At 40.4% G+C, this 22,568-nt stretch overlaps 2 protein-coding genes across 2 annotated transcripts; both read right to left on the reverse strand.

Annotated features, from left to right (window-relative positions):
- Positions 1-17,975: 17,975 nt before the first annotated feature.
- On the reverse strand, positions 17,976-20,212 carry LOC119725478. Its single transcript, XM_038196886.1, has 5 exons — positions 19,912-20,212; positions 19,550-19,709; positions 19,156-19,333; positions 18,701-18,802; positions 17,976-18,263 (listed from the first exon to the last, which is right to left on the reverse strand). Exons 1-5 carry the CDS (start codon positions 20,210-20,212, stop codon positions 18,114-18,116), a joined length of 891 nt encoding a protein of 296 aa, XP_038052814.1. The 3' UTR covers positions 17,976-18,113.
- A 333-nt stretch (positions 20,213-20,545) lies between these two features.
- LOC119725479 lies at positions 20,546-21,664 on the reverse strand. The gene is made up of 3 exons (XM_038196887.1): positions 21,395-21,664; positions 20,952-21,135; positions 20,546-20,653 (listed from the first exon to the last, which is right to left on the reverse strand). Exons 1-3 carry the CDS (start codon positions 21,610-21,612, stop codon positions 20,546-20,548), a joined length of 510 nt encoding a protein of 169 aa, XP_038052815.1. The 5' UTR covers positions 21,613-21,664.
- Between the last annotated feature and the right edge of the window lie 904 nt (positions 21,665-22,568).

Below are 22,568 nucleotides of genomic sequence, written 5' to 3' on the forward strand. Positions count from 1 at the left end.
TTTTCGGTTCCTTCATGATGATAATCCTGGCAGTTATGTTATATGTCTATGTTATTTTTTTTTGTAATGATAAAGAAACATCGCAGTTATAAAATAACTATTATTTGTGTGTCAAAATGCTTTGTCCGTGTCTGATTGATTTTCATTTTCAAGGCACAATTTCGGAGGCGAGCCCTTATGCATTTTTGTTAGCGGAAATGGCGTTCGTTCACAGCGACCATCCTGCGAAAACATGACTACTAGTGCTTTGGACACCACACTAGAGAATATGGTGGGACATCTCCCAAAGACTTAAATGGGGAGGAGGGGTGGGGTTAATCGAAGGCGTACTCGGTGGGAGGGGGTGACATTAGGGAGTGGGTATTGTAACTGATGACTTCTAGATGACTTCTAGATGATTTTTACCTGCAGAGATGACAAGCCCTTATAATGTTGTCGATAATTAATCTTCCTTAATGGGTCCAATTTGGTCCATGGAAGTACACCATCCTCGCTCACATTGTTCACGCATGCATTCATCTTTACACAGTTTGATACTCCTTGTATAGATAGGTGCCAATGTTCTCATGTGCCCTGGGTTTCCCTCTCAATTTCTGATTTTTATTATTGTGATAAGATAATGAAAATACTCGGGGTTCATAGTTAAAAAAAAACCCATCATTCACCCAACCACGCCCGTCGCCAGCCCTGATCATAAAGAGGGCCAAAGTACCAACTCGCGGCGGCCCGCCGCCGCCGCCCACCCGCCCGCCCGACGAGAACTTACCTCCAAAGGTCACTGTTTAGCACGGAATTTTGCTGCAAATCTAATAGCACTCTCCACAAACTATCGTCCTCCCGCGAAAAAAATCTCAATGTCTAACTTATTGCCTCACACAGAATAGTAAAGTATACGTTTTCCTCTTTGTATTGACACCATTTTTACGTTTTTTTTACCTGTCGAAGGGGCACTTTTTTTCCAGAAAAGTGTAGAAGAGAGTCAGAATTTCACTCAGTCTATGGAGGTCGAGGCATATTTCGATGAATTTGCAGGGGATGCCCCACTAAAATGAACGGTTAACTCGTCACCAAGATTGCATATGGATAATATCTCGCACTGGATAAGGAAGTGGAGCAAAATAAGCTTCCATTCTATCTCAGATTATGCTTCATTGGTCAAGGAGAAGAAAGTACACTTTTCTTGTCAAATCTCCGATCACCTTTGTCACTGAGACGGACGTCGTCTATATCAATAGTGAGTGCGTTCGATTACTTCCCCCGCGCTTACTCGTGCAAGCGCGACAGCGTTCGATTTACCTCTCACGTGACTTCTCGCTCTTAGGCCCAAGTAACCGACTCTCCGCGAGCCGGTTACTTGGGGAAGTATCCCATAAGGCCATGCAATAAACATGGCTGCGTGGACCTAGACTTAGCTTTAGACAGTTTATTCGGAAGCAGCCTGTGTCATGTCAAAGTTCATCTTTCCAGCTCTTGCACGAAACTTTAACCGAAACCGTTCGTTTATTTGGCTCCACTGCGCATGTCCGTCATCGTGCGAGAAGTCGCGCGAGTAAGCTGGGGAAGTAATCGAACGCACTCAGTCTGTATAGCATAACTCATAGTGCGCCCGTACAATTACTTTTTGTGGCCTGAAGTATAGACCAAGCTGTCCGTTCGAGATTGTCTTTGTTGGCTGGGTCGCTTCTATGTGCGGGGTGTGAACACTGGGGATGTGAGTGCTGGGGATCGGGAGTATTGTGTTTTTTTCTCTTTGGAAGTTTTTAGCTGAATTATTCTTGCCTGAATAATTGTTAAGTTTACCAACAGTACAAGCATAGGCCTATTTGCTCCTACAAGCAACCGGTTTTTGTATTAGATCTCTAATTAGTCGCCGAAAACGCTGCATCGTCAGCCTATATTTTACTTATGTTAAACCATGCATGGAGGAACATGGTTAGACTGAACTCTCCGCTGTTTGGTGAGTTCTTGCTGAAAACACATATTTCAATTCCACGATCGATTTTAACTGATGTATTCTATACACACACACAAATGTTGTTTTTTTAAATAAGGGTCGAATTGAAAATAGTGTTTAAACAACTTAAGGGGAATTGTTTATTGTCCAAGTTAAATCCCATATTACGAATAATGGTACAGTCCATTGACCCGCACGGTGGCAGTTGCTATGCAAAGGTCACTGGCCTTAGCAGCACAGGCATATTGATTTCGGCACGAAATGCTGGAATGGGGGAATACTGCTATGATTTTTTGGGGTCTGAACTTTAACCTTTCCAGTACAAACAATTATTCTGTACAAAAGAAATGTATCTATTAGCTAAATTGCCCCTCCCCCAGATCTCGGCCGTTGAGTTTCGAAAATTATGAAACTCGGTGCATGCAAAGATAAACTTAATATAAACATACCCAAGAAATTTAATGACTATAGGGTTACAGGGTTGGGAATTATCAGCTAATTAATTGGTCATTCTGCTTTGTGTACACTCCATATGGGAAATTCGTGGGGGGGGGGGGCGGGGTTCGCTGCGCGTATAACCCATGTTTTTTTTTTTTGGTTTTGTTTTCAAAAGACGCGCAAGACCCGAGGCTGGAAAGGTCAGCTGTGGAAAACAATCAGTGCAAGGGATTCGGGGAAAAATTGAGGGGGGGGGGGGTGGATTGCGCTCCGGTGCTTTTAGGGTAAAGACCGGTTGGAGTGTGGATTCCCATAATGACCCTGAAGGCGATGATCTTTATTAGCAATCAGACTCCAACCAGTCTTAAATATAGCGGTTAATACGGCCAAGCACATTTTTGTTCATTCATAAATACCTTTTTCAGGCACAAACAAATCCAAACTGTTAAGTCAAAAGTAAAAAACAAGTCAAAAAGTTTACTTCATGTTTATCGAAACCCTTCCAGAGAAGTCGTAAACAACTCCTTATATGGAGATAGACGCGCACCTAGAATCTCGCTGCTCACTGTTGATGAGAAGATTAAAGATAACAAAACCCTGAGAGATTTAAAAAGGAAAACACATTCCACTATTGATGGCTAAGCTTTGAGAGCTTCGGTTTCAGTTCTAATCTCAATAGTTTTCGCATGTTTATACAGATTATACGGACGAAGAGAATAGAAATGCATTCATGTCAGTGTTTCCAGTAATCTGTAATGGAACAAGTGGGGCGTGAATGAAGCGGAGGGGGGACCCAGAAGACACAATGAATCCCTTGCAAAGCAGCTCTTGTGGGGCGAAACTATTCTTACATTCGTAAACGACTCTAATCTGCCGTCCTGTACAATAATTGATGCAACGAGGAAAATGGCAAGCGTTGTAGTGCCCTGGACCTGCATAAAAGGCTTCCTCTGTTATGCCTGGGCAATCGTTCGCGTCTCCGGCACAGATCGACTTGCGAGCAGCCAGATGCTCTGACAACTTAAACCGTTGCAATGACGTAACACTTTTGTTAAAAGTGTGGATTCGGATCTACGAATCTCTTACACTGGTCACAAAGTGTAAATTCGGAAACGACGAATCTTAAGTAAAGTGTGAATTCGGAATCACGAATCCACACTTAAAACACGTCAAACAATATTCTTGTTCTACATAATGAGCATGAATAGGACCGTCTGCGTGAAAATTTGCTTTCCGAAAATTACCAATGTATCTTCACTGTCAGATTCTCCGCCATCATTGCAAAATCTACTTTTAGTGAGAAAGAAATCGTCGTCTGAACTATCCATTATGACGTAAGGAGCCTATACACACAAAATGACTGGTGTGTACGGGTGAGACGATACACATGCTAAACACGCTAGGAAAAAAAATCGCCACTTCCGCGCGTGTGTACAAAGTCAATGGAGAGTCATTTCAAGTATTTCCTAACAAAATTGGAAACATTTTTCAGTCCAAGATTCATGTTTTATCATCATTTTTGCAACGAATGACCTTTATTGAAGCAATGTTTTAAGTTGAAGAATACACTAGCAAGTGTGTATTCTTAATTATACGAATTCAGTCGGCGCTTCACGCCTCGTGAAGTCTCGAAATACAAATCCACACTTTCTCGTGTATTCTCCTTTACTGATAGTTCGTTGCCTTGTCTGCAGGAAGTATCAACCACAAAAGTAAGTGCTTGATGAACGTGGCAGTGTGCAGTTTCGAAACATACGTCACGCAGTTGTCACAAAATAATGTAACTCAAGAGAAAAGAGCTAGGCCTCAATTAGCGAAACTCCGTTCAAAAGCAAGATTACTTACTTACTTACTTGTTCCTGTTATTTTTGAGATTCACACCGAAACAAAATTGCTCTCATACCTTGGCCGTGTCGGTGACCTCACTTTGATCACTGTAAACCTCGGGGGGGGGGGGCATTAACAGCTGGGAAGGGCCTACAACATGCTCCTTATGCTTTAAGATTCTTGGAGTCCGACCTAGCGTCCGACTCATCGCACTCTCACCGTTCTCTGACCTCTGACTTCACCGGTCTGACTGTATTAGTCTAGATGATAGGTCGAGTTTATTTAAATGGCCATTCTTAAGATGCCCTACTAAGGTCGGATGGGGGTCAAGGGACCATGGTCAAGTGTCCAAAATTTCGAGTTTAAATAACATGTCGCACACAAGCGCCGTTTTTGGACTTATAAGTGTAGTCAAGAGGCTAGGCGTTAGCCCGCCGCGCCACCGCGATAATCGGCCGCCGCACGAGGGCGCTATCACGACAAACCAATATCGCCCGCGAACCCGTCAGAACAACGTCTAGACCACTTGCTATTGGTTGTGTAAGGCGCGCGCACCTGTTTAGCCTAATATATGCAGCGCCCAATTTAAAAAAAAAAAATCATAGTAGTTATACGCACGCATGCGTACTCATTTCCCCCATTTTTCAGGGGGAGATTTTAGCAAGTGATCTAGTTCGCTCAGACCTATCCCCCGCCCTGCAAACAGGACCCTGGTCAGGGCTGACGTCATTTGAGCTCTCATTGGATTGATTTTCGTGACCTGTGACAAACCCGTCACACAAACTAGCTTCCGGTGCCCATCATGCGTAGCGCGATAGCTGCATGCGAAGGTCAATCTGTACTTCCTTCACAAGATTCTGTGAAGCTCATCAGCCCTTACCAGCGCCCTGTTTGCAGAGCGGTGCAGGGCGGGGGTACGAGCAAAGTGATCTAGACGTTGTTCTGACGGGATCGTGGGCGATATTGGTTGGTGGTGATAGCGGCCGGTTATCGCGGCGGCCGGTTATCGCGGCGGCGCGGCGGGTTATCGCGTACAAACAATAACAACGTCTAGCCTCTAGACGAACTTAAGTGTTGAGATTGACCCCCTGATACCAAAAATGCTACTTACGAATGGAGAAAAGTCGGATGAAGTTACTTAAGAATGATTTCAATATTGTAATATATATATATATGTTTCTATATATACTGCATACAAATGTACACGTATGTATTGTGGTCAATAGCGGAGCTCCTTAGGCCCATTATTTTTGCCCAAACCGTGCCCAAATTTGTGATGAGAGCAGGAAATACAACGTGCAGATCCAAAACGGTCTGAGAATTATTTTAAGAGGTGGACCCACCTTGAAACCTGCCGATTTGGGGGCGGGGCTTGATTTTATTTTAAAAAGGGGTGAAAGGAATACAAACTCAGAAGAAGTGTATTAAACCTTCACGTTCCTTCTTTTTCCATGCCTTGAAATAGATTTAGACTTAGCGTAAGTACGAGAAATGATGAATTTTCCCAAAGTAGCTAGGGGAGCTAAATTAGAATCAGACATACAAATTTCCCTCGTAAAAATTATGTAAACGGGTCAGTAGTTTGATATAAATATAATGAGGTAGGGGAAACTTGCTAGAATTTCACTCAATCAGCGCGATATGTCAGTGCCGGCCGAAAGACGTGTGACGCGAATCAATTGATGAGACAGAATAAGGACGAGCTTGGTAAGGTTAATTGCTCGAAGTGGGACTCTCAATAGTCAACTGCTCGGTACATAGGAATGATTGTAGAAAATAGTTACGTAACAGTGTGTTACACAAAGTAGCTCCCCCGTGCACTGCGGAAATAAGTATTGCGTTGTAAACGCAAAGAGAAAAGCACTTACTGAAACAGCCCAGTTGCTAAGCTGTCTGACAGCAGACCCAGGGTTAGGGGTTCGAGCCCGCTTGGTGTCATTTTTTGGGTTTCAATGCCCGCAGTTCTGTCATTTAAGAGTATTAATTTCCCGTTGTCATTTACCAACAGCAGTTCGCTCGGTCGGTCGGTAAGCTGACTCACAAGTTGGGACTGTCTGCGAAGTCCAGGTTGGCATCTGCGTATAGGTACGGGGTTCTTTTGCTGACTCGGCAGCAAGGCTTAGGGTGCCACCTTGTTTCCTCCCTTTATGGTGCCTGACTTTCGAGTTACATGGATGGACAGGGAAGGAGGTGTGGTGGGCCGGGTAGCGATTTTCTTTTTTACACAACTATCTGGGGTACCCATTTTTCAGGCGACTTGAATCAAGGTTATAGGATTGTATCTTAAAAACGTTATTTTTCAGTCGGATACTACTTGTATAGCAGCAAATTCCTTTTTCTTTTCCTGATCTGAGGCTCTGGAGGATTTTTGAAAAAAAGGGAAATAAAGTCCGAAATCCGTGCTAAGTTGAAAAATAGTAGCCTCCACTCAAGCCTGGTTATAAAAACCAAGCCCCATAGGAAAGCGCACAAAGCACCCCAGATAGTTGTGTAAAAAAAAAATCGCGGCCGGGTACCGAGTCCCAGAAGAGTTCTATATTGGAAGTCGGTAAGGGGCTCATTGAGTTAGGGTCATAAGTCCGACTCCTGAAGACTTGGCCATCGCCACATAACTTTTTGTTTTATTTTCTTTCTTTTCTATCGGAGGACAATTGCAACTGTAATCGTTCGAAATTAATTTTTAAAATTGCTCGAAAATACAAAATTCAATCCAACTATAGTGTTATTATTTCAATGTCGCAAAACTGCATGAACATGCTCAGTACCTTTGCGCATACCTTGTTCAGGCCTGTTCCTTGATTCCAGACTGCAGTGTTTTTTTTTTTAAATCCTATATAGTGGATTTTTATTACATGCGAACGCTATTTTGCCAAGTTGTGGAGGGATCGTTTTTCAAGTTGCTATTTTTCCGCTTTGGAAAGCTTGGGTTCGACTTCTCTGGGTGAACATTTATCGAAAATTCAATGGTCAACCTACCCAAAAAAATGAAAAGAAAATGAAAGATGATGACATGTTGATCATGGTTTTTTTTCTGCGCAGCTTAAATACATGTGAGAGTTATAAGTATTTGTAAAAAAAATTTTTAAGGATGGACATTTAGCACTATAGTGTCTATGGGAAGTTTAATGAAGGGGTGCATCTCTAAAGGAGCCGGGGTAGTTTGACCATCTCACAGCCGAGGGTGGGGTGGGGGTGGGGGTGGAGGGATGTTTCCGCTCTCTCCCCTCAGATCTCGGTCATTGAGTGACGAAACATTATGAAACTCGGCGCATGCATAGAACAACTGAACATGAACATACCATTGTCATGTTGACGATAGGTTAAAGGGTTTAGAAAGTATCGGTTAATTAATTATTTGTATGCACCAATGGTAATTCTGCTTTGTGTATACAATACATATGAGGACAGTTTTCATGGCGCGCAGCGCCGGAAATTTTGTTGGCAAAGATGCGCAAGACTCGAGGCTAAAAGTCAGGAAAGCTCGGGTAGCGTTTTTTTTTAGCGGGGGTATCGCTCAAAAAGTCGGGGGGGGGGGGGGTTGGCCGATTCCACCTTAGTCCTTTTAGGTTTAAATCAAATTTTCGAACTCTCAGAATAAATATAAGGAATCTTGTATGTCGACATTTTACTTGAAAATTGCAATAAGCATTAATGGACTATAGAAGTGATTTTATTGGGTATTGGGTTCCTGCATGGTTAGGATCGGGGCATTTGTGTCTTGTTTAATAAACAAAATATCCTGAATATCCACTATAATAGTAGATATACTTACCACTGTACATTCAAAATGAAAGTAAAAACAGTTGATTTCATACTGCATCTTTCACATTTATTTTAACATAACATCACAATGGACTGTGGTGTCTTGTTTCACATGAATGTATTTAAAACACAGACGGTTGGCCTTCCACTTGAGTATAAATTATGAAGCCAGCCTTCATAAAGGACACACAATCAAATCATTGTCCTAAATATGCAATCCCAAATTATGAAAATTCACCAGCAAAAATCGGAAATTGTATCCAATCAATGCACATACCCTTCAAATTAGTACACACAATTACTCGTGATGTGAATATTTTGTTGTGTAAATCAATTGCTTCAACTGTTTTGTACGCGTTTAGGTGGGACACCAGTTCATTGGGGTTATCTTTGAAAACGGATCAGAAACCGTGCGCGAACTGAAACCCACTTCTAGTCAGCGGCATCAGACTTTGTTCACATTCACATAAATGCCGTAAACACTTCAGCATTGGACTTTTGGAACTTTGTGTAAATAGATAAGTGCCCATTAAAAAAAAATTCCACTGTCACAATGCTTGTATGATGTCCACATGAAATATAATTATGTGTAGTACAGACAAGCATGCCAAGCAGAAACTACATGTATCTGCAGTGCAGTCGTGTAGGAAAAAATGTAGATAAAACGGTCTCTAAATACCTGTACCAATACTGGTTGTGACCACCAGACATGCAGTATTGGCGGGGTGGGAGGAGCCCTCCTCCTTGTAATAATGCAGCCAGAATATTTGTTTCCTATGAAGCCCGGGAAGGGACAAGGTGTATTTTTTTGTGTTATTTGCTAATTCGTTCCGAAGTTGCTAGTGCGCACGAATTGTTAATTCGTGCGCACGAATTGCTATTTCTTTCGCACGAATTGCTATTTCGTTCGCACGAATTGCCATTTCGTTCGCACGATTTCCCAATTCGTGGGAACGAATTGCTAACTTGTGCATCCGGAAGGGCGTTCGCAATTCGTGGGAACGAATTAGCGATTCGTGGGAACGAATTAGCGATTCGTGCGAACGACTTAGCAATTCGTGCTAACGAATTAGTAATTCGTGGGAATGAATAAGCAAATTACAAATAAAATTCCAACCTGTCGTTTCCCGGGCTTTATAGTTTCCAATAAGAGGCCGCAGCAAAATAAAAACAAAATGATGGAGGGGAGGTAGGGGTGTGGAGACCATCTGGCCACTGTGGACGCGTTCACACGGGACAACTTGGACACTTTCAGGCAAGGTGCCGTCTGCTCTTCTTTGCAGGGTATTTGCCGGTAGACACACGGCGTGTTCCAAGTGCGTGCATGGTGCTCGCGTGCACGCATGTCGGATGTTTCTGGATGCACGCTGTGCTGTAATGCCGTCTGTTGGCTATTACATGTATTGTGTTTTCATTAATTCAATACAATTGTGTATCATGTAAAGATGATTCGTTGACCTTTTTTTTATAGTTTGGCATCCACGGGATGACAAAGAAAACGTGTGTAGCTTTCGCAATGCTTCCCTCATTGAATGGGTCCCTCTTCGGTGTACAGTGATCACGTGCCCCGTTTCGTGTACATGTATTGGAATGTGCCTCTGTACAACGCCCTCATTTTGTCCAAATGAGTCTTTTCATGTTATGACTTTAATTATAATACAAAATGTCAAAAAACTCGGTCCATGAAATTCTGAGATCAAGTTGGGTCAATTTCTCTCGGCTGTATATAAAAACCACTCTCTTCCCGACATGCTATTCAATAACTTCTCAGAGAAAGAGCCGCTACACCATTCCAATGACATTGCTATGATATTTCGCCACCATTTTACCGGCCTACTTTTTTTCTTTACACGTGGTGGCGATATACATTACAAATCAAAACTTACCGGCGCCCTTGGCTTGGACAGAACCCTTGCATACAGGGTTTGAAGGGATTAAAGGTCGAATATCTAAACCAGGCCCAAATTTGCTTCGTTTTCAATGGTCCCGTCTACGGATAGAACGAAAGCGTTTCATCCTGGGATAGGCTGCGCAACGAACGGGGATTTTGCGCGGCGCCAAAATGACCCACAATGCAGCGCAGGATGAATATACCCCACCCCCCCCCCCTGCACATTTCCGGTCTGGCGGCTATCCGTAGAAGGGTCTATGGAGTTTTTCTAAAACTAGCGATGACATTCATTACTTTTAAGTGTGGTTAACTTAGGTGGGTAATATCATCTAGATGCTAGTGGTCCCCTAACACCAATAAGAAAAAAAACAACCAAACAAACAAAACCTCGGGTAAATCAAATTATTTGATGTCAGCATGCTCTATACCAATCGTTTTGAATATATTTGTGTGGCCACTATGATAATTTTTTGATTGGTATGCACTCTTCAACTGTTTTTGATTTTTTTAATCCGTCCTTAAAATAATGACACGAGTAGACATTATTCTCTTCTTCCATCCACGCCTTTCTTTTAAAATTGTTTATTTCAGACAAGTCCAAATGATTAACTTACACGTACATTACTTCAAATGTATCAAATCTCTTGTTTCCATCGGGATTAAAATAAACACTATCTCAATACTCAGTTCTTTATGAATAAAGTTAACCTAAACTTCATTTGAAAGACAAGCTTTCTCACAACGCAAACATTAAATGACAACAGACCGACCCATGAAGCCCCGCCCATGACGTTTTGACTTATCACGCTTTGACCAATCACAGCTGTTATTACAGTCCGACACGCGTACACGCGTGTATTGACCAATCGGTGTGGCATTGGGAAGGTGTAGTTTTGACCACATGTGCAATGGGCGGGGATCAATGAATCGGTCTATTGTTGTTATGACATTGTTTTTGTTCTTTTCAATCTTGCAATCGTTCCTTTAGTGGAGAACGGTACGATTCCTTTTCAAAACAACCGAAAAATTGAACAAAAATTACAACTCTTTTTTTTTTGAAATGCGGGGGTCAAAAAGTCGCGATGTTTTTCTGGACATTTATGCTTATTTTTTTTTTTTTAGAAACTACAGACAACTAGAATCCGCACTGCAGAATAAGTTGTGGTTCTTATATCAAGTATTACGGATAATAGGTGTCTCAAGGCAAGGGACATTCGAGAAAATTTCAATTGCTCGTGTTTCCTCTAAGTCACAATTTAACGTAATAAAAAAAAACCCAAAACCATATATCTGATCTAACTTTTCTTAGCGTTGTCTACCTAAGCATCACGTGTGGTGGAAGTTGCCGCATTACAAGTAATGGCTTTGAAGACCGGTCGCATTGAACAGGTTGGCTTTCCCCTCTTAATCAAATACACAATTTCAATAGTATGTAAACATTTCCATAATTGATAGACTTTCCTCAATCATTAAGAATGTTTTAAAAGAAATGTATGTACACTTTCAAACGTTCTGTTCAACTTATCTTACAAAGTTGGGCTAAGCAACTATATGCATAGGTTAAAACACAAAAAAACCTTGACCTGTCCAACTAATTGCATGTCATACTCTCATTGTTCCGCAGATTATTATTCTCAAATATTTATTCTTCAGCCGTTTCAAGTGTATTTGAGTTATTTTCATAAGTCTTTGAGACAGAAATCATTCCTCCCCTTAGGGTCCAAAACAAATCTTGCAAAGTAACATTCCTCATCTGAAAAATGTGACTTCTGTTGCAGACTGGCTTCAATATTTTGACTGATTATTAGTTGCAGGTTGCTATACAGTGATAAAGTTTTAAAATCAAATTTGAGAAACTATACCCATATTATCGAAATTCGTTAAACTATTGGAAAAGAGAAAGATGTTTAGTTTACCGCGAATATAATATTTCCCTTTTATTTATATAGTCGAAATAGGGTAGCTTGATTACAAATCGTTTAGTTTTAAGTGAATGAACGACTATTGCGTCCTTTCTCAGCATCAGCATGCTTCCCCGCGTGTTTCGATTAATGTGCAATACACTGCGTGCATTTACATAATGACTGCATTCAATACAGTGATCCTTTTTCTCGGTTTCTTTCAACCACCTGTGACTTTGATACTGACTCGACCCAAATGTGCTCACTAGATCTTGTATACATGTACTTGGATCAGTGCATCGCATATATCTCAGCGCACAGTTCACTGTACTTGTCAAACCAGTCTTGTACATCATATTCAACTCCACTTGCCCGAGCGTCATATATGTGTTTCTTATCTTCTTCTGTTAGATCACAATCGCCTAATTTCAGGCTACTGACATGTTTTATTTTTTTTCAGAATGGGAGCCCATGTTTGTGCAGAGCCACTCAAAGAACAATTTCCCTCAAGGCTGAGGGATTCCACTGTTGGCATGCGACTTACAGCTGTAGCGATGTGTTCAATGTCATTGCTTTGCAGTGAGCGGCTAGTAATTTCTAACTTCTTCAGGTGCGTTAGGTTTTCTAAGGATGGTGCCCATCTATCCAGACCACGAATATCACCAAGGATCAACCCGACAAAATCTCTTCGACTACTAAATGACTGTAAAATGTCTGCCATATCCTCGCCGGCTAGTAAGACACACCTTAATCTCAGTTGTATGCCGTTATTGCAAGGCGCAACACTGAACTCATAATTGGGACTACCGAGATCACAAGCTACCAGATTCTCCATGCGACTTACTGATGCAGCGATGTGTTTCAAATCGCGACTGTTCATATTACAATCTCTCAAAGAAAGTTTTTTGAGGTGAATCATCGACTGCAAACTAGCCGCCCACGTCCCGGCGTTACCACCCAAGCCCTTATTGCGTTCGAGGTCAAGATGGACCAGGTTTGGCATCTCCTTCACCCAGGATACAACGTCTGACACATCGAATGGGTTTAAGCTACATTCCACTAGATGGAGTGTCGTGAGGGATTTTATCCCTCGAAACTGGACCGCCCAGCCTTGTACGGAGCCGCTCAAATTAGTTAGTAAGAGGAAAATTGTATTCAAGCTACCTGCATTTTGCAATGATGATAACAATTTATCATCATTGATACCAGTTCGTGTGCATCCATTGAAATGCAATCTAAGCAAATTTTTCATTGAGGTCAAACAGAAAGGTAGGACTTCACTCAACATTGACAAGTCCCACCCACTGAAGTCAACGCGATGTACTTTAGCGAGGTAATCTACTGCTGATGGCTTTGTCTGCTTAGCAACATGCTGCAGTAACCACAAGAGGGAGTTCAATGAGTCCTTGCTATAATAGGGACCTATCCACATAGTTGTATTCAAAAACGACTCGATGAAATCAACTGATAACAAGTCTCTTGGCTGACATTCAAAGTAGTAATTAACTGCCAATTCCGGCGCACTTTTCACTTTCCGCATCCCCAGTATTAGCTTCGTAAACTGTTGATTGTCGCCGCAGCCGAAGCGCAACATGTATTCAAATTTCCGAGGATCGTCAGGGATGTCAAAAATCCTCTGACATACCATATCACCGTTGATTTGATTCTGACAGTACATAGCTGCGCAGTACTCCTGAACTGTCTTATGAATAAACTGCACGTTATTGTGCGTGTCAAGCCACTTAATGACTCTCTGGCTAGTGAGAATGCCTGCTTGTAATGCTTTGTCAAGAACACTCTTCTCAAATTCTCTCTCTTGAAATGAAAGCCTTTGCTCTGGGAAAACAAGCCCTTCAAAAGCATTTTTGCCGATTGCAATCACTACTTCCGATATTGCGTCTTTTGATAGGTCAGGCATCTTTCTTCGAAATATGTATCTAATTGCCTCTCTGAACAATCTTGATAAAATGTTGGATAGTCTTGCCTCTTCCCTCCATAATAAACACATAAGCAGAAGCAACATGGGACTCCTTGCTAAATCTGACAAAACATTTGATGACTGAATCCTATCAAGAAGTCCCTCAGCGATATCAAGCTTTTTAGAGAAAAATTTCGGTATACCGGTCTTTTAATTCACTCCTGCACTGATCAGCAGCATCATCACTCGATCTGGACATCGCTCTCCCCATCTCGGCTGTTAAAAGAAAAGAGGCAACCTTAGATTTGTATTTTGCAGTAACACTTGCGAAAAATGCCAACTATTTTCTTTCATGCCGAAGTTTCTTCTCAGTATTTGAATGGAATGATTTTTCTTTTCAGTGAAACGTCATTTTTGGTTGAAGGTCTCTGGTAAAATGTTATGACTGTGACGTCCTTCCGAAAAGTGGTCTCGGTATATATTTCATTCTGATCAGTAATTGTGCATGGTAATTTAGCAAATCTGGTCTATACTTAGAAGTGGGTTTGCATTTTTGTCTAAAGAACTTTGTCTTCTGGTAAAAAGATGAAAGAACACAGACGTTTTGGTCATGCAACTGTATGTATCGACCCTTTGCATGACAACCATATTATGGTCGTTAAGTGGCGGACGGTGAGCGTTAAAGGACCATTGGATCCACGAATTGGGTGTGAGTTCTCAATTGGATATCATCTACACAATAATAAACAGGGCTACTAGGAGGGTAACGGAAACGATTGAGATTTGCACCCACTTGTCTGTGTGCTATACTTTAGTCAGTAACAATAACCAAGAGATCTTCACCCTGTACATGTGAGAAAGACATTAATGCATCCCAAGATGGCTGATATGCAAATAATCTGTTTAGTTTGTTTGTGAAATATTTCTAGCGCTAACTAGAAGCATCTCGCGGACTGTATCTTTTTTTTCCATTTCAACTAATTAAAAGTGAAAGGGAACTCAATATCAATTGTAAAAAGTAAAAAAAAAAAATAAAAAAAAAACGAAGAAAACGGGACATTTCTGTAATAAAAATATCGGCCTAATATGATTTTTATATCAAGTAGTCATACAGGGCGCGACATTGAGAAAAACAAATGTTTTTTTTTGCGATTTTGCAAACTCAGTTCAACATTGTTCAACATTAAAACTTGTACAGTTTCTCACCAAATGTTATTGGTAATTCGCTTTCCGCTTTAAACTGGAAAATACATTGTTGTTGTTCCGATTTTGTTTTCCTTTTTCCTCTCTTAGTTCTATCCCAAATCCCATGAACCGTTTATTATGGCCCCACTTTTGACTTTAAACAAAGACATCTTCCACCGAAACTTAATAGAGGCAACGACCTTATAGGTAGCACCTATACAGAGGAAATACGTCATAACGACGTCACAATGGGTCACGTGTCGTCATCTTAAAAGTGCACATTTTAGGGTCCCATATCTACTGAACTGTACATCCAATTAGGTGAAACTTGGTATGTTGGTAAACCGGGATGTGTTATTGGTAATCATTGAAGTGGTTTTATGCAGAGTTTTGAATTTGGAAGATTATCGTGATATCTCTTAAACCTAACATGCTGAATTCAAAATGTGTTGTTGTGTGGGGTTTACAAGGTAATAGATGCATGCACACAATTTTGACATCATGATGACATCTTAAAAAATGCAATTTTTCAAAAACTATATCTGTATTTTATATTTAGAAAACTGTAAGTCCGATTGGGTTTGAACTTGGCGTGTACATATTATATGGACGTGTAACAGACCGAAATAATTGGTGATGTCATGACTTCGTCATCATGGGTCTTGATACGTTATCATATTTTAATGTCCTGTATCTGGAGAACGACAAGAACAGCTAAGTAAGTAATGGAACTATGTTCAAAACATAATATGCCCAAACAGTCTACCACCCTCCCCCTGCCCCCCCCCCCCCCGATTCATTAACACTTGATTTAAGATATCAAACTACTTCATTGTATCGAACAAGATTATATTTACCTGGTCTCTCCGACGTCAAGTTGTAATTGATATGAACTTGACTTGAACCAACAATGATAGGGTTGTGGCTACCACTGATTGTGCCGATGCTTCCTATGCTGGCTCCACCTCTTTGTGGGCAATCTACAATCAAAAACAAGAAATATAAGGGTTTATTAAAAACATGTCTCGCACTTAAGAACTGAATTGTACATGTGAACATCATATATGATTTAAACAAAAATAATACTTATTGTACTAAAACATAATACTTTGTGATTAACAACCAAATACTAGAAGCTTTGTACATTAAAAATAAAAAAACAAACTTCAAATTAAAGTTATGCGATCGTACCAAATTTTATATTGTTTTCCCGTGGAATTTTTAATTTAGTTTGTGGCATAAAGTTGCGTCTCTGTCGGGTTTTGTTGCCTAATTAATATTTTCTAGTGTAATATATGTTCTAGTTATTATTTCCAAAAATCTATTTTCCAGCAATAAAAAAATGTTTACTTTTACTTTGGAACGAATCATAAAAAAAATCAACTTATAATTAAAAAAATAATTACTTTTAATTATAAGCAAATTGTTAGTCATAATGTGCATGCGTCAGTTGTTAACTGAATGGTTGTGGGACTTCACCTTTCAATCAAAACAAAATATCTAAATTCAACTTTCAGGAAAAATGTAAAATTCATTTCATCGATAAGTAGGCCTTCATATATCACTCATAGGCCTACATCATTCGAGTCACCAAACCTCGAGTCCGAGTTTGAGTCACCACTACCGAGTCCCAAGTCATGCAGGTCGAGTCCGAGTTTGGGTCACGAGTCACAAAGTTCGAGTCCGAGTCCGAGTCACGAGCCACAAAGGTCGAGTCCGAGTCTTAGTCACACAAGTCTGGAAATTCCAATTATGCGACCCCTGACCGGGCAGTTGCCGAAATGATGCCAAGGTGTTTGCGGTGGACTCAAAACTATATGAAAGTACTTCAAATCATGCTATATTGATTCAATCACGTGACTTTTTTTACGCACTCGATACTAGTTTGCAGAAGACAACTTTGTTTCCCGCCACATTCCAGTCTCGATGAGGAAGGTACCATGCAGAAGCAAGTCTACCCGCAGATCGGATACGTTTATGCGAAAAAGGAACCCCAAAACAGTGCATTTTAGGGAGATTTTCAGCCAAAACTTAGAATTTGAAAACTTGTTCGGACAAAAACCTTTTAAACCCATTTTAAAAACAATTTCATATATCATAATAGGAGGGTGAAAATTAAAGAAACCGCGAGCTCGAAAAAAAAACCCACAAATATTGAAATTATAATTAATTGTATAAATCTTTACCTGATCTGCTTTCGCTCTCAGTAACCCTAGCGTGAACTTCTCCTCTCGGTTTCTGTAGCTCAGATGATGAAGTTCCTTTCAGCTTGCTATGTTCTTGAGCCACTCCCACTTGAACTTTTGGTTCGGATTCGTCTCGAGGAGCAACTTCCATCTGTCTTGGTCTCTGGTCCTCAGATGAAGTAGTCCATTTCTCCTTGCTAAGTTCTTCAGCCCCTCCTACCTTAACCTCTGGTTCAGTTTTGTCTCGTTGAGCGACTTCCTCCTTCAGACGCGGTATCTGTTCCTCACATAATGTTGTTTCTTTCCGTTTACTCTGTTGTGTAGCCCCTCCCACTTGATTTTCTTTTTGAGATTTATCTCGATGACTCTCTAATTGCCCATGCTTAGGTCCATGTTCTTTTATAGACGTCATCCCCTCTTGTGCGCTCTCGAATTCTCCCAGTTTCTGCTTTTTCTGTGGAAGCTCTTGACTCAGTCTGTGTTCCTCAATTGACAGTCTTGCGCGTTTGTGCTTGTCCTGTTCTTCAACAACAACCCTTTGTTCATGTAACTGAGGCTTGTTTTGCTCAGATACTTTTTCGTGTACCAGCCTTTGTTCCTCAGGTGATATAGCCCCTCTCTGCTTACTCTGTACCTTAGCCCCTTCTACTTGCAACTCAGGTTTAGGTATGTCTCGGTTTTCAAATTCCTCCTGTCTCGGTCTCTCCTCGTCAGATGATGTAGTCCCTTTCTGTGGGCTCTGACCTTCAGCCCCTCCCACTTGAGCCCCTAATTGAGGGTTGTCTCGATAACGAACTTCTTGCTGTGTCGGTCTATGTCCCTTTTGTAATGTAGTTTCTTTCTCCTTGGGCGACTGTTTAGCTCCTCCCTCTTGTACCAATGGTTGAGGTTTGTCTCGCTGACCAAGTTTCCTCTTGTTTTATCCTCTGTCGCTCTTCTGATGGTATTACTGAGATAAGCTCAGCATGCCCAATTGTATTTAACGAAACTTTCAAACTCTGAAATCCTTCCTCGCGATTTGTTTGTTTTCTCCACCAAGAAAGCAGCATCTTTAGGCTCCTTTCTTTGTTTCCCTGGAAGGTGGTTTGGATTTGCCTGATTTCTGCTTCTGCAAATCCAAGCGATTTTGCCAATTCTTCCCAGGATGATTGAATTTTCGAAGCCAAGTCCCGGAAGAATTGATCATCACCAGAGCGTTTGTCTGCCAAACAAAACATAAGTTGGAAGTATATATGTATGTGATTGAAAGGCAATGAAGTTTAGACTTTGGTTGGCGACGTTTATAAATATCAGTGCAATTTTTTATTGAATTGTTTATCCTTTTAGAAATGAGTGGCAAATCCTGGGAAATTCTGAGACATTACAGCAAAGGAGGCGGTAAAACACATTAACTTAGATCACTCTTTAACTACAAGAAATTGTTCAACAGATACTCATAATGCCAACAAGAAAAAGCTAGAGCATCCATCCTGTTTTCATAATTGCACTTTCAAGGAGGCATTTGGAGAGGTTGTTTAAACCTTTTGTTCCCCTTATATGAATTAATCTAGTGACATGATCCCAAGCTAAAGTGTTACGGGGTAAAGTCTGCTGATTTTACCCAAATCTAGAAAGATAATGTTCCCCATAAGCATTTACCTTTTGGTCCACCGCCCAGTAGGCCATTATAGTACACAGACGGAGTGAGATGTTCTCGTCCTGATGAATTTCACAGTCGTGAAGTGTCAGCAAGTTACAGAGCTGAAAAAAAAATAAAGATTGTCGTTTAAAAAAAAAACACTATTTGAACTCAAGATTAAAAAATATCTTGGTAGTTGGGATAACAAAACACGGGTAAAAATAAATCAGAATATTTTTCCGTGGTGCTTTTTCATCTGAGGACCTAATCGGTGGGTACTTAAACCAGCAAACATTATTGCTAAATCACCATTACACAGGCATCAGAGGTAGAACTATTTCAATATACACAACTGTTGTAAAAGTTGAATCAGAAGAGGTTGCCACTAAAACCCACATTGCATGACCTTTAATTCGATGGAATAGTCATTGGTACTTTTTATCATGGTAATTTAAAAATATGGAGCCTTCCTTACCTCAAAATTACGAAGGTTTCTTTGGATGAACAGTCGCTGTTGTTCAGGCTGGACACTGATTTTCTCCTGTATTATTTGTTTTAAGGCCAAGACAGATGACTCTGGATCTATTTGGAGACAAAGCGTCGTTGGTTTATGACGGATGTGACTTCTGATGAAGACTTGCACATGTCTGAAACTTAAAAAAAAGAAAAAAGAAAGAAAGAGGTTCTTTTAAATGTTTGAGTTGAAAGTAGAAGTATTAAGGTAAAGCCCATCAATCATTATTGTAACTATTCTCTGCAATATTGCTCAAGTGGGAAAAGATTGTTTTTCAAAGGAGTTGGATTATCCACATAATGGTAATTCTTCAAACATGATCAAACATGAATAGCAGCATTAAATCGTGATTTACCAGATAATCCGAGGTTTGTCTTGATCACAAACATGTTCCTTTTTCAGTTTCTCTTCCTTGGTTGATGCCGCCCCGTTTTGTTTGCTCTCCTTGTCAACTCCTGCATCTTGACGCCTTTCTGGCTCGGGTCCAGCTGCTTCGTCTCTCGATTTGCTCGTCACTGACGCGAGTTTGAAAGCAGAATACATCATAATTGTATAGTTTACCAATTGTTTTTCAAATGTCTTTCCTTTTTTTTTCAATTAACGAGGCGATTTTATTTATAATTTCTTATTTGTATATAGAGTTCTGTAAGAGAGCAGGGTACCATATAATCCCCCCCCGAAAATCTAACATATGTGCTTGTTCACATTTTAGCTCACCCAGTACATTTTGAGCCAAATCAGTCAACCCGATGGCCTCCAATGCTCGTCTCAGCGTCTGAGCAGCTTCGTCGCGATCTGTCGTCTTTTCCCACCAAGTGAGTAGCATGTGGCGGCTCTCTACAGTGCTGCCTTCGTTGGTGGTTTGGATGTCTGCAATTTCCACTTCTTCAAATCCTAGGTGTTTGGCCAATTCCTTCCATGATGATTCAATTTTCGATGACAAGTGGTTGAGGTACTCATCATCAATGCTGACTTTGTCTGTCAAAAGAATGTTCAACAGTGAAACAAGTTCACCCATTACCGAATAAGTTATGAACGTAATGGTTAACTTGTTAACGACAGCTGCAACGAAAACATGCTTTGTTATCTTGGAAGGGCTAAGCAAATGATTAAAAAATCTCTTGGTTTTTATAGCATTTTCGAACCCAAAACCTCAAAAAAGTCTATATATTTCCAACCCCCCAATTCCATCCATTTCTGAAAATTACAGCAAAAGCAAATGATGTAGGCCTATATTTCCTTTAACGTATGAACTACGGCTACGGCAAATGTAGGGTGTTTTTTTTGTTCTTTATTAATAGCTTAACTTTAAATTGTTTATTTACTTGCACATTTTTTCCAAAATTCGTCATTAACCTTTTGGTACGTCGTCGTTATCCTCATCATCTTTAGATAGACGGAGTGTGATGATGTCATTCTTGTCGACACCATGATTCTCAAGTGTGAGCAAGTCAGAGAGCTACCAAAGTGAATAATGATAGAGAGTATAAGTTACAGGATTAGGGAGAAACAAAGTGGATTTAGGTTTTTTTTATCGTGTAGCGAATTAAGTTAGTTTAACCCTTAGTTGGAAGGTATTTACTGTGATTGTGGGCGGTGTGTCATAAATGCACAATTATTTGCTTGAAAATGGCAATGAGATATGAGGCATTTTACACCCTACGACACGAAACAATATATGTTAACCTTCAGGATAATTTTAATTGAACAATTAATTACATTCATGTATATGTATAATAAATTAAAAGTACACCTACATGGAAGGTTTCCCTGATGTACAGACGTTGATATCGTGCCTCCACACCGATCCTCTTTTGGATTACTTCTTTGAAAGATGACACGGATGTCTCTGGATGGAGTTCGAAATATAGTGTCTTGGGTTTATGTGAGGGGGGAGTCCGGACAAAGACCTGCAGTTTCTGTTGCTCGTCTCTGGTATTACTATGAAAAAAAGGGGAGAAATTATGTGTAGTTTTAGAAAAATGCATTAATTTTACAACAGAACGCAATCAGTTAACCATTCGTGTTGAAACTACAATCTAATCGGAGTCCATCGTCACTTTCATGAGTCTAATATAAGTGTTGCACAAGTTCGCTCAACTTTTACACAAGTATCTGCAAAGAGTAAAAGCTTAAATGTTTCCTTCAAAATTGAGAATCTTCAGCTTCATCTTAATTGAATGAATGTCATTGTTGTTACCTCTGACTTTCATATTTAATCCGTTGTTTCGATGGTTTCCTCTTTGCATAGCAATCATCCGAAGACGTTTTCCTGTAATGCAGTACAGACAGGAAAGCTTGTTTCCTCCTTGGTTTGACTTTAGTCTTCCTGCTGATGACTTTGGCGTTGGAGTGGTCGTACACGACGGCTGTTGCCTTGATGTATGCATTTAATTGCTGAATGGTCTTTTGCGGCATCTTGGTAATAATCAGGTCGATTTAAAGTATCCTAATTAAAAGAACACAACGAAAAGTCGTTGTTAAAACCAGTACAACCCTATAAGACTATATGGACCAAATAGCCGTTGCCATGGGCGTCGCCAGGACTCTCAAGGGGGGGGGGGACAAAGCACATTTTTCCCTTTCAAAATCATTGCACTTTCTCCAGCATATTCTCAATTTATCAATTGTGGAGGTTGGGTTGGGGGACATTTGCCAAACTCACCCCCGTTGACACCCCTGCGGACGCCCATTTTGTTAAATCTGCATTAAAATAACAGCAATATGACTTCGCACCTCTTTTCCCTCCTTTTTCTCCATTTTTGTTATTGTTGCCCCCCCCCCCCCCCCAGACAACGCTGTCCATTTGAAAGGATTTTGTCAGCTTTGTGGCTCATGTAAAAATCTCAGGGGTCTTTCATTTCAGCAGAAACCAATATATTTTTTGGGGACCCTGCATGAGACAAATTACCATGCCAAATCAAAAGATGATATACCAAGCAACTAAAGAAATTTTTCCTAAAACCATTTATATTGTTGTAACCATGACATGCGATTAGTGATTTGCCCGTGATTAACATTATTACTATTTTTGCCTTTGTAGGAATATTCAATGTAACAGATTTGCTGTGAAAAACAAAATAGTTTAATCCCGACGGGTTCGAAAATAAAACGACAGTATTGGAGAGCACTGTCTTTCTTATATGGTTCTCCGTGTTGAAAGGAGTAATACATTGTCTGTCAAATCGACGACTTCTCGAATCACACTCGAAAGAGTGCCATCATGAAAATCTTTCTTTTTCAAAAAAAGTAACTAAACCATTTTTTTTTACATGAGGGTGCACTTGAAAAGAAATAGAAACAAATGTATACACACATATTGAAATTCACACTGCAAAATAGCGTAGGGGTTGTGTTTGTTTTATTACTTTTAT

This window comes from Patiria miniata, unplaced genomic scaffold (assembly GCF_015706575.1).
Source record: "Patiria miniata isolate m_02_andy unplaced genomic scaffold, ASM1570657v1 HiC_scaffold_19, whole genome shotgun sequence".
In the NCBI taxonomy this organism is placed as follows: domain Eukaryota; kingdom Metazoa; phylum Echinodermata; class Asteroidea; order Valvatida; family Asterinidae; genus Patiria; species Patiria miniata.

Excerpts from the sequence above, each read along its gene's own strand:
- LOC119725478 (XM_038196886.1), bottom strand. The coding sequence starts at position 20,212 with ATGGGTGAACTTGTTTCACTGTTGAACATTCTTTTGACAGACAAAGTC. Across the intron at positions 19,334-19,549 it reads GACAAACCTCGGATTATCTG|TTTCAGACATGTGCAAGTCT; the intron begins GTAAATCACGAT and ends CTTTTTTTTAAG. Across the intron at positions 18,803-19,155 it reads GAAACCTTCGTAATTTTGAG|CTCTGTAACTTGCTGACACT; the intron begins GTAAGGAAGGCT and ends TTTTTTTTTCAG.
- LOC119725479 (XM_038196887.1), bottom strand. The coding sequence starts at position 21,612 with ATGCCGCAAAAGACCATTCAGCAATTAAATGCATACATCAAGGCAACA. Across the intron at positions 21,136-21,394 it reads ATTAAATATGAAAGTCAGAG|TAATACCAGAGACGAGCAAC; the intron begins GTAACAACAATG and ends TTTTTTTCATAG. Across the intron at positions 20,654-20,951 it reads ACATCAGGGAAACCTTCCAT|CTCTCTGACTTGCTCACACT; the intron begins GTAGGTGTACTT and ends TCACTTTGGTAG.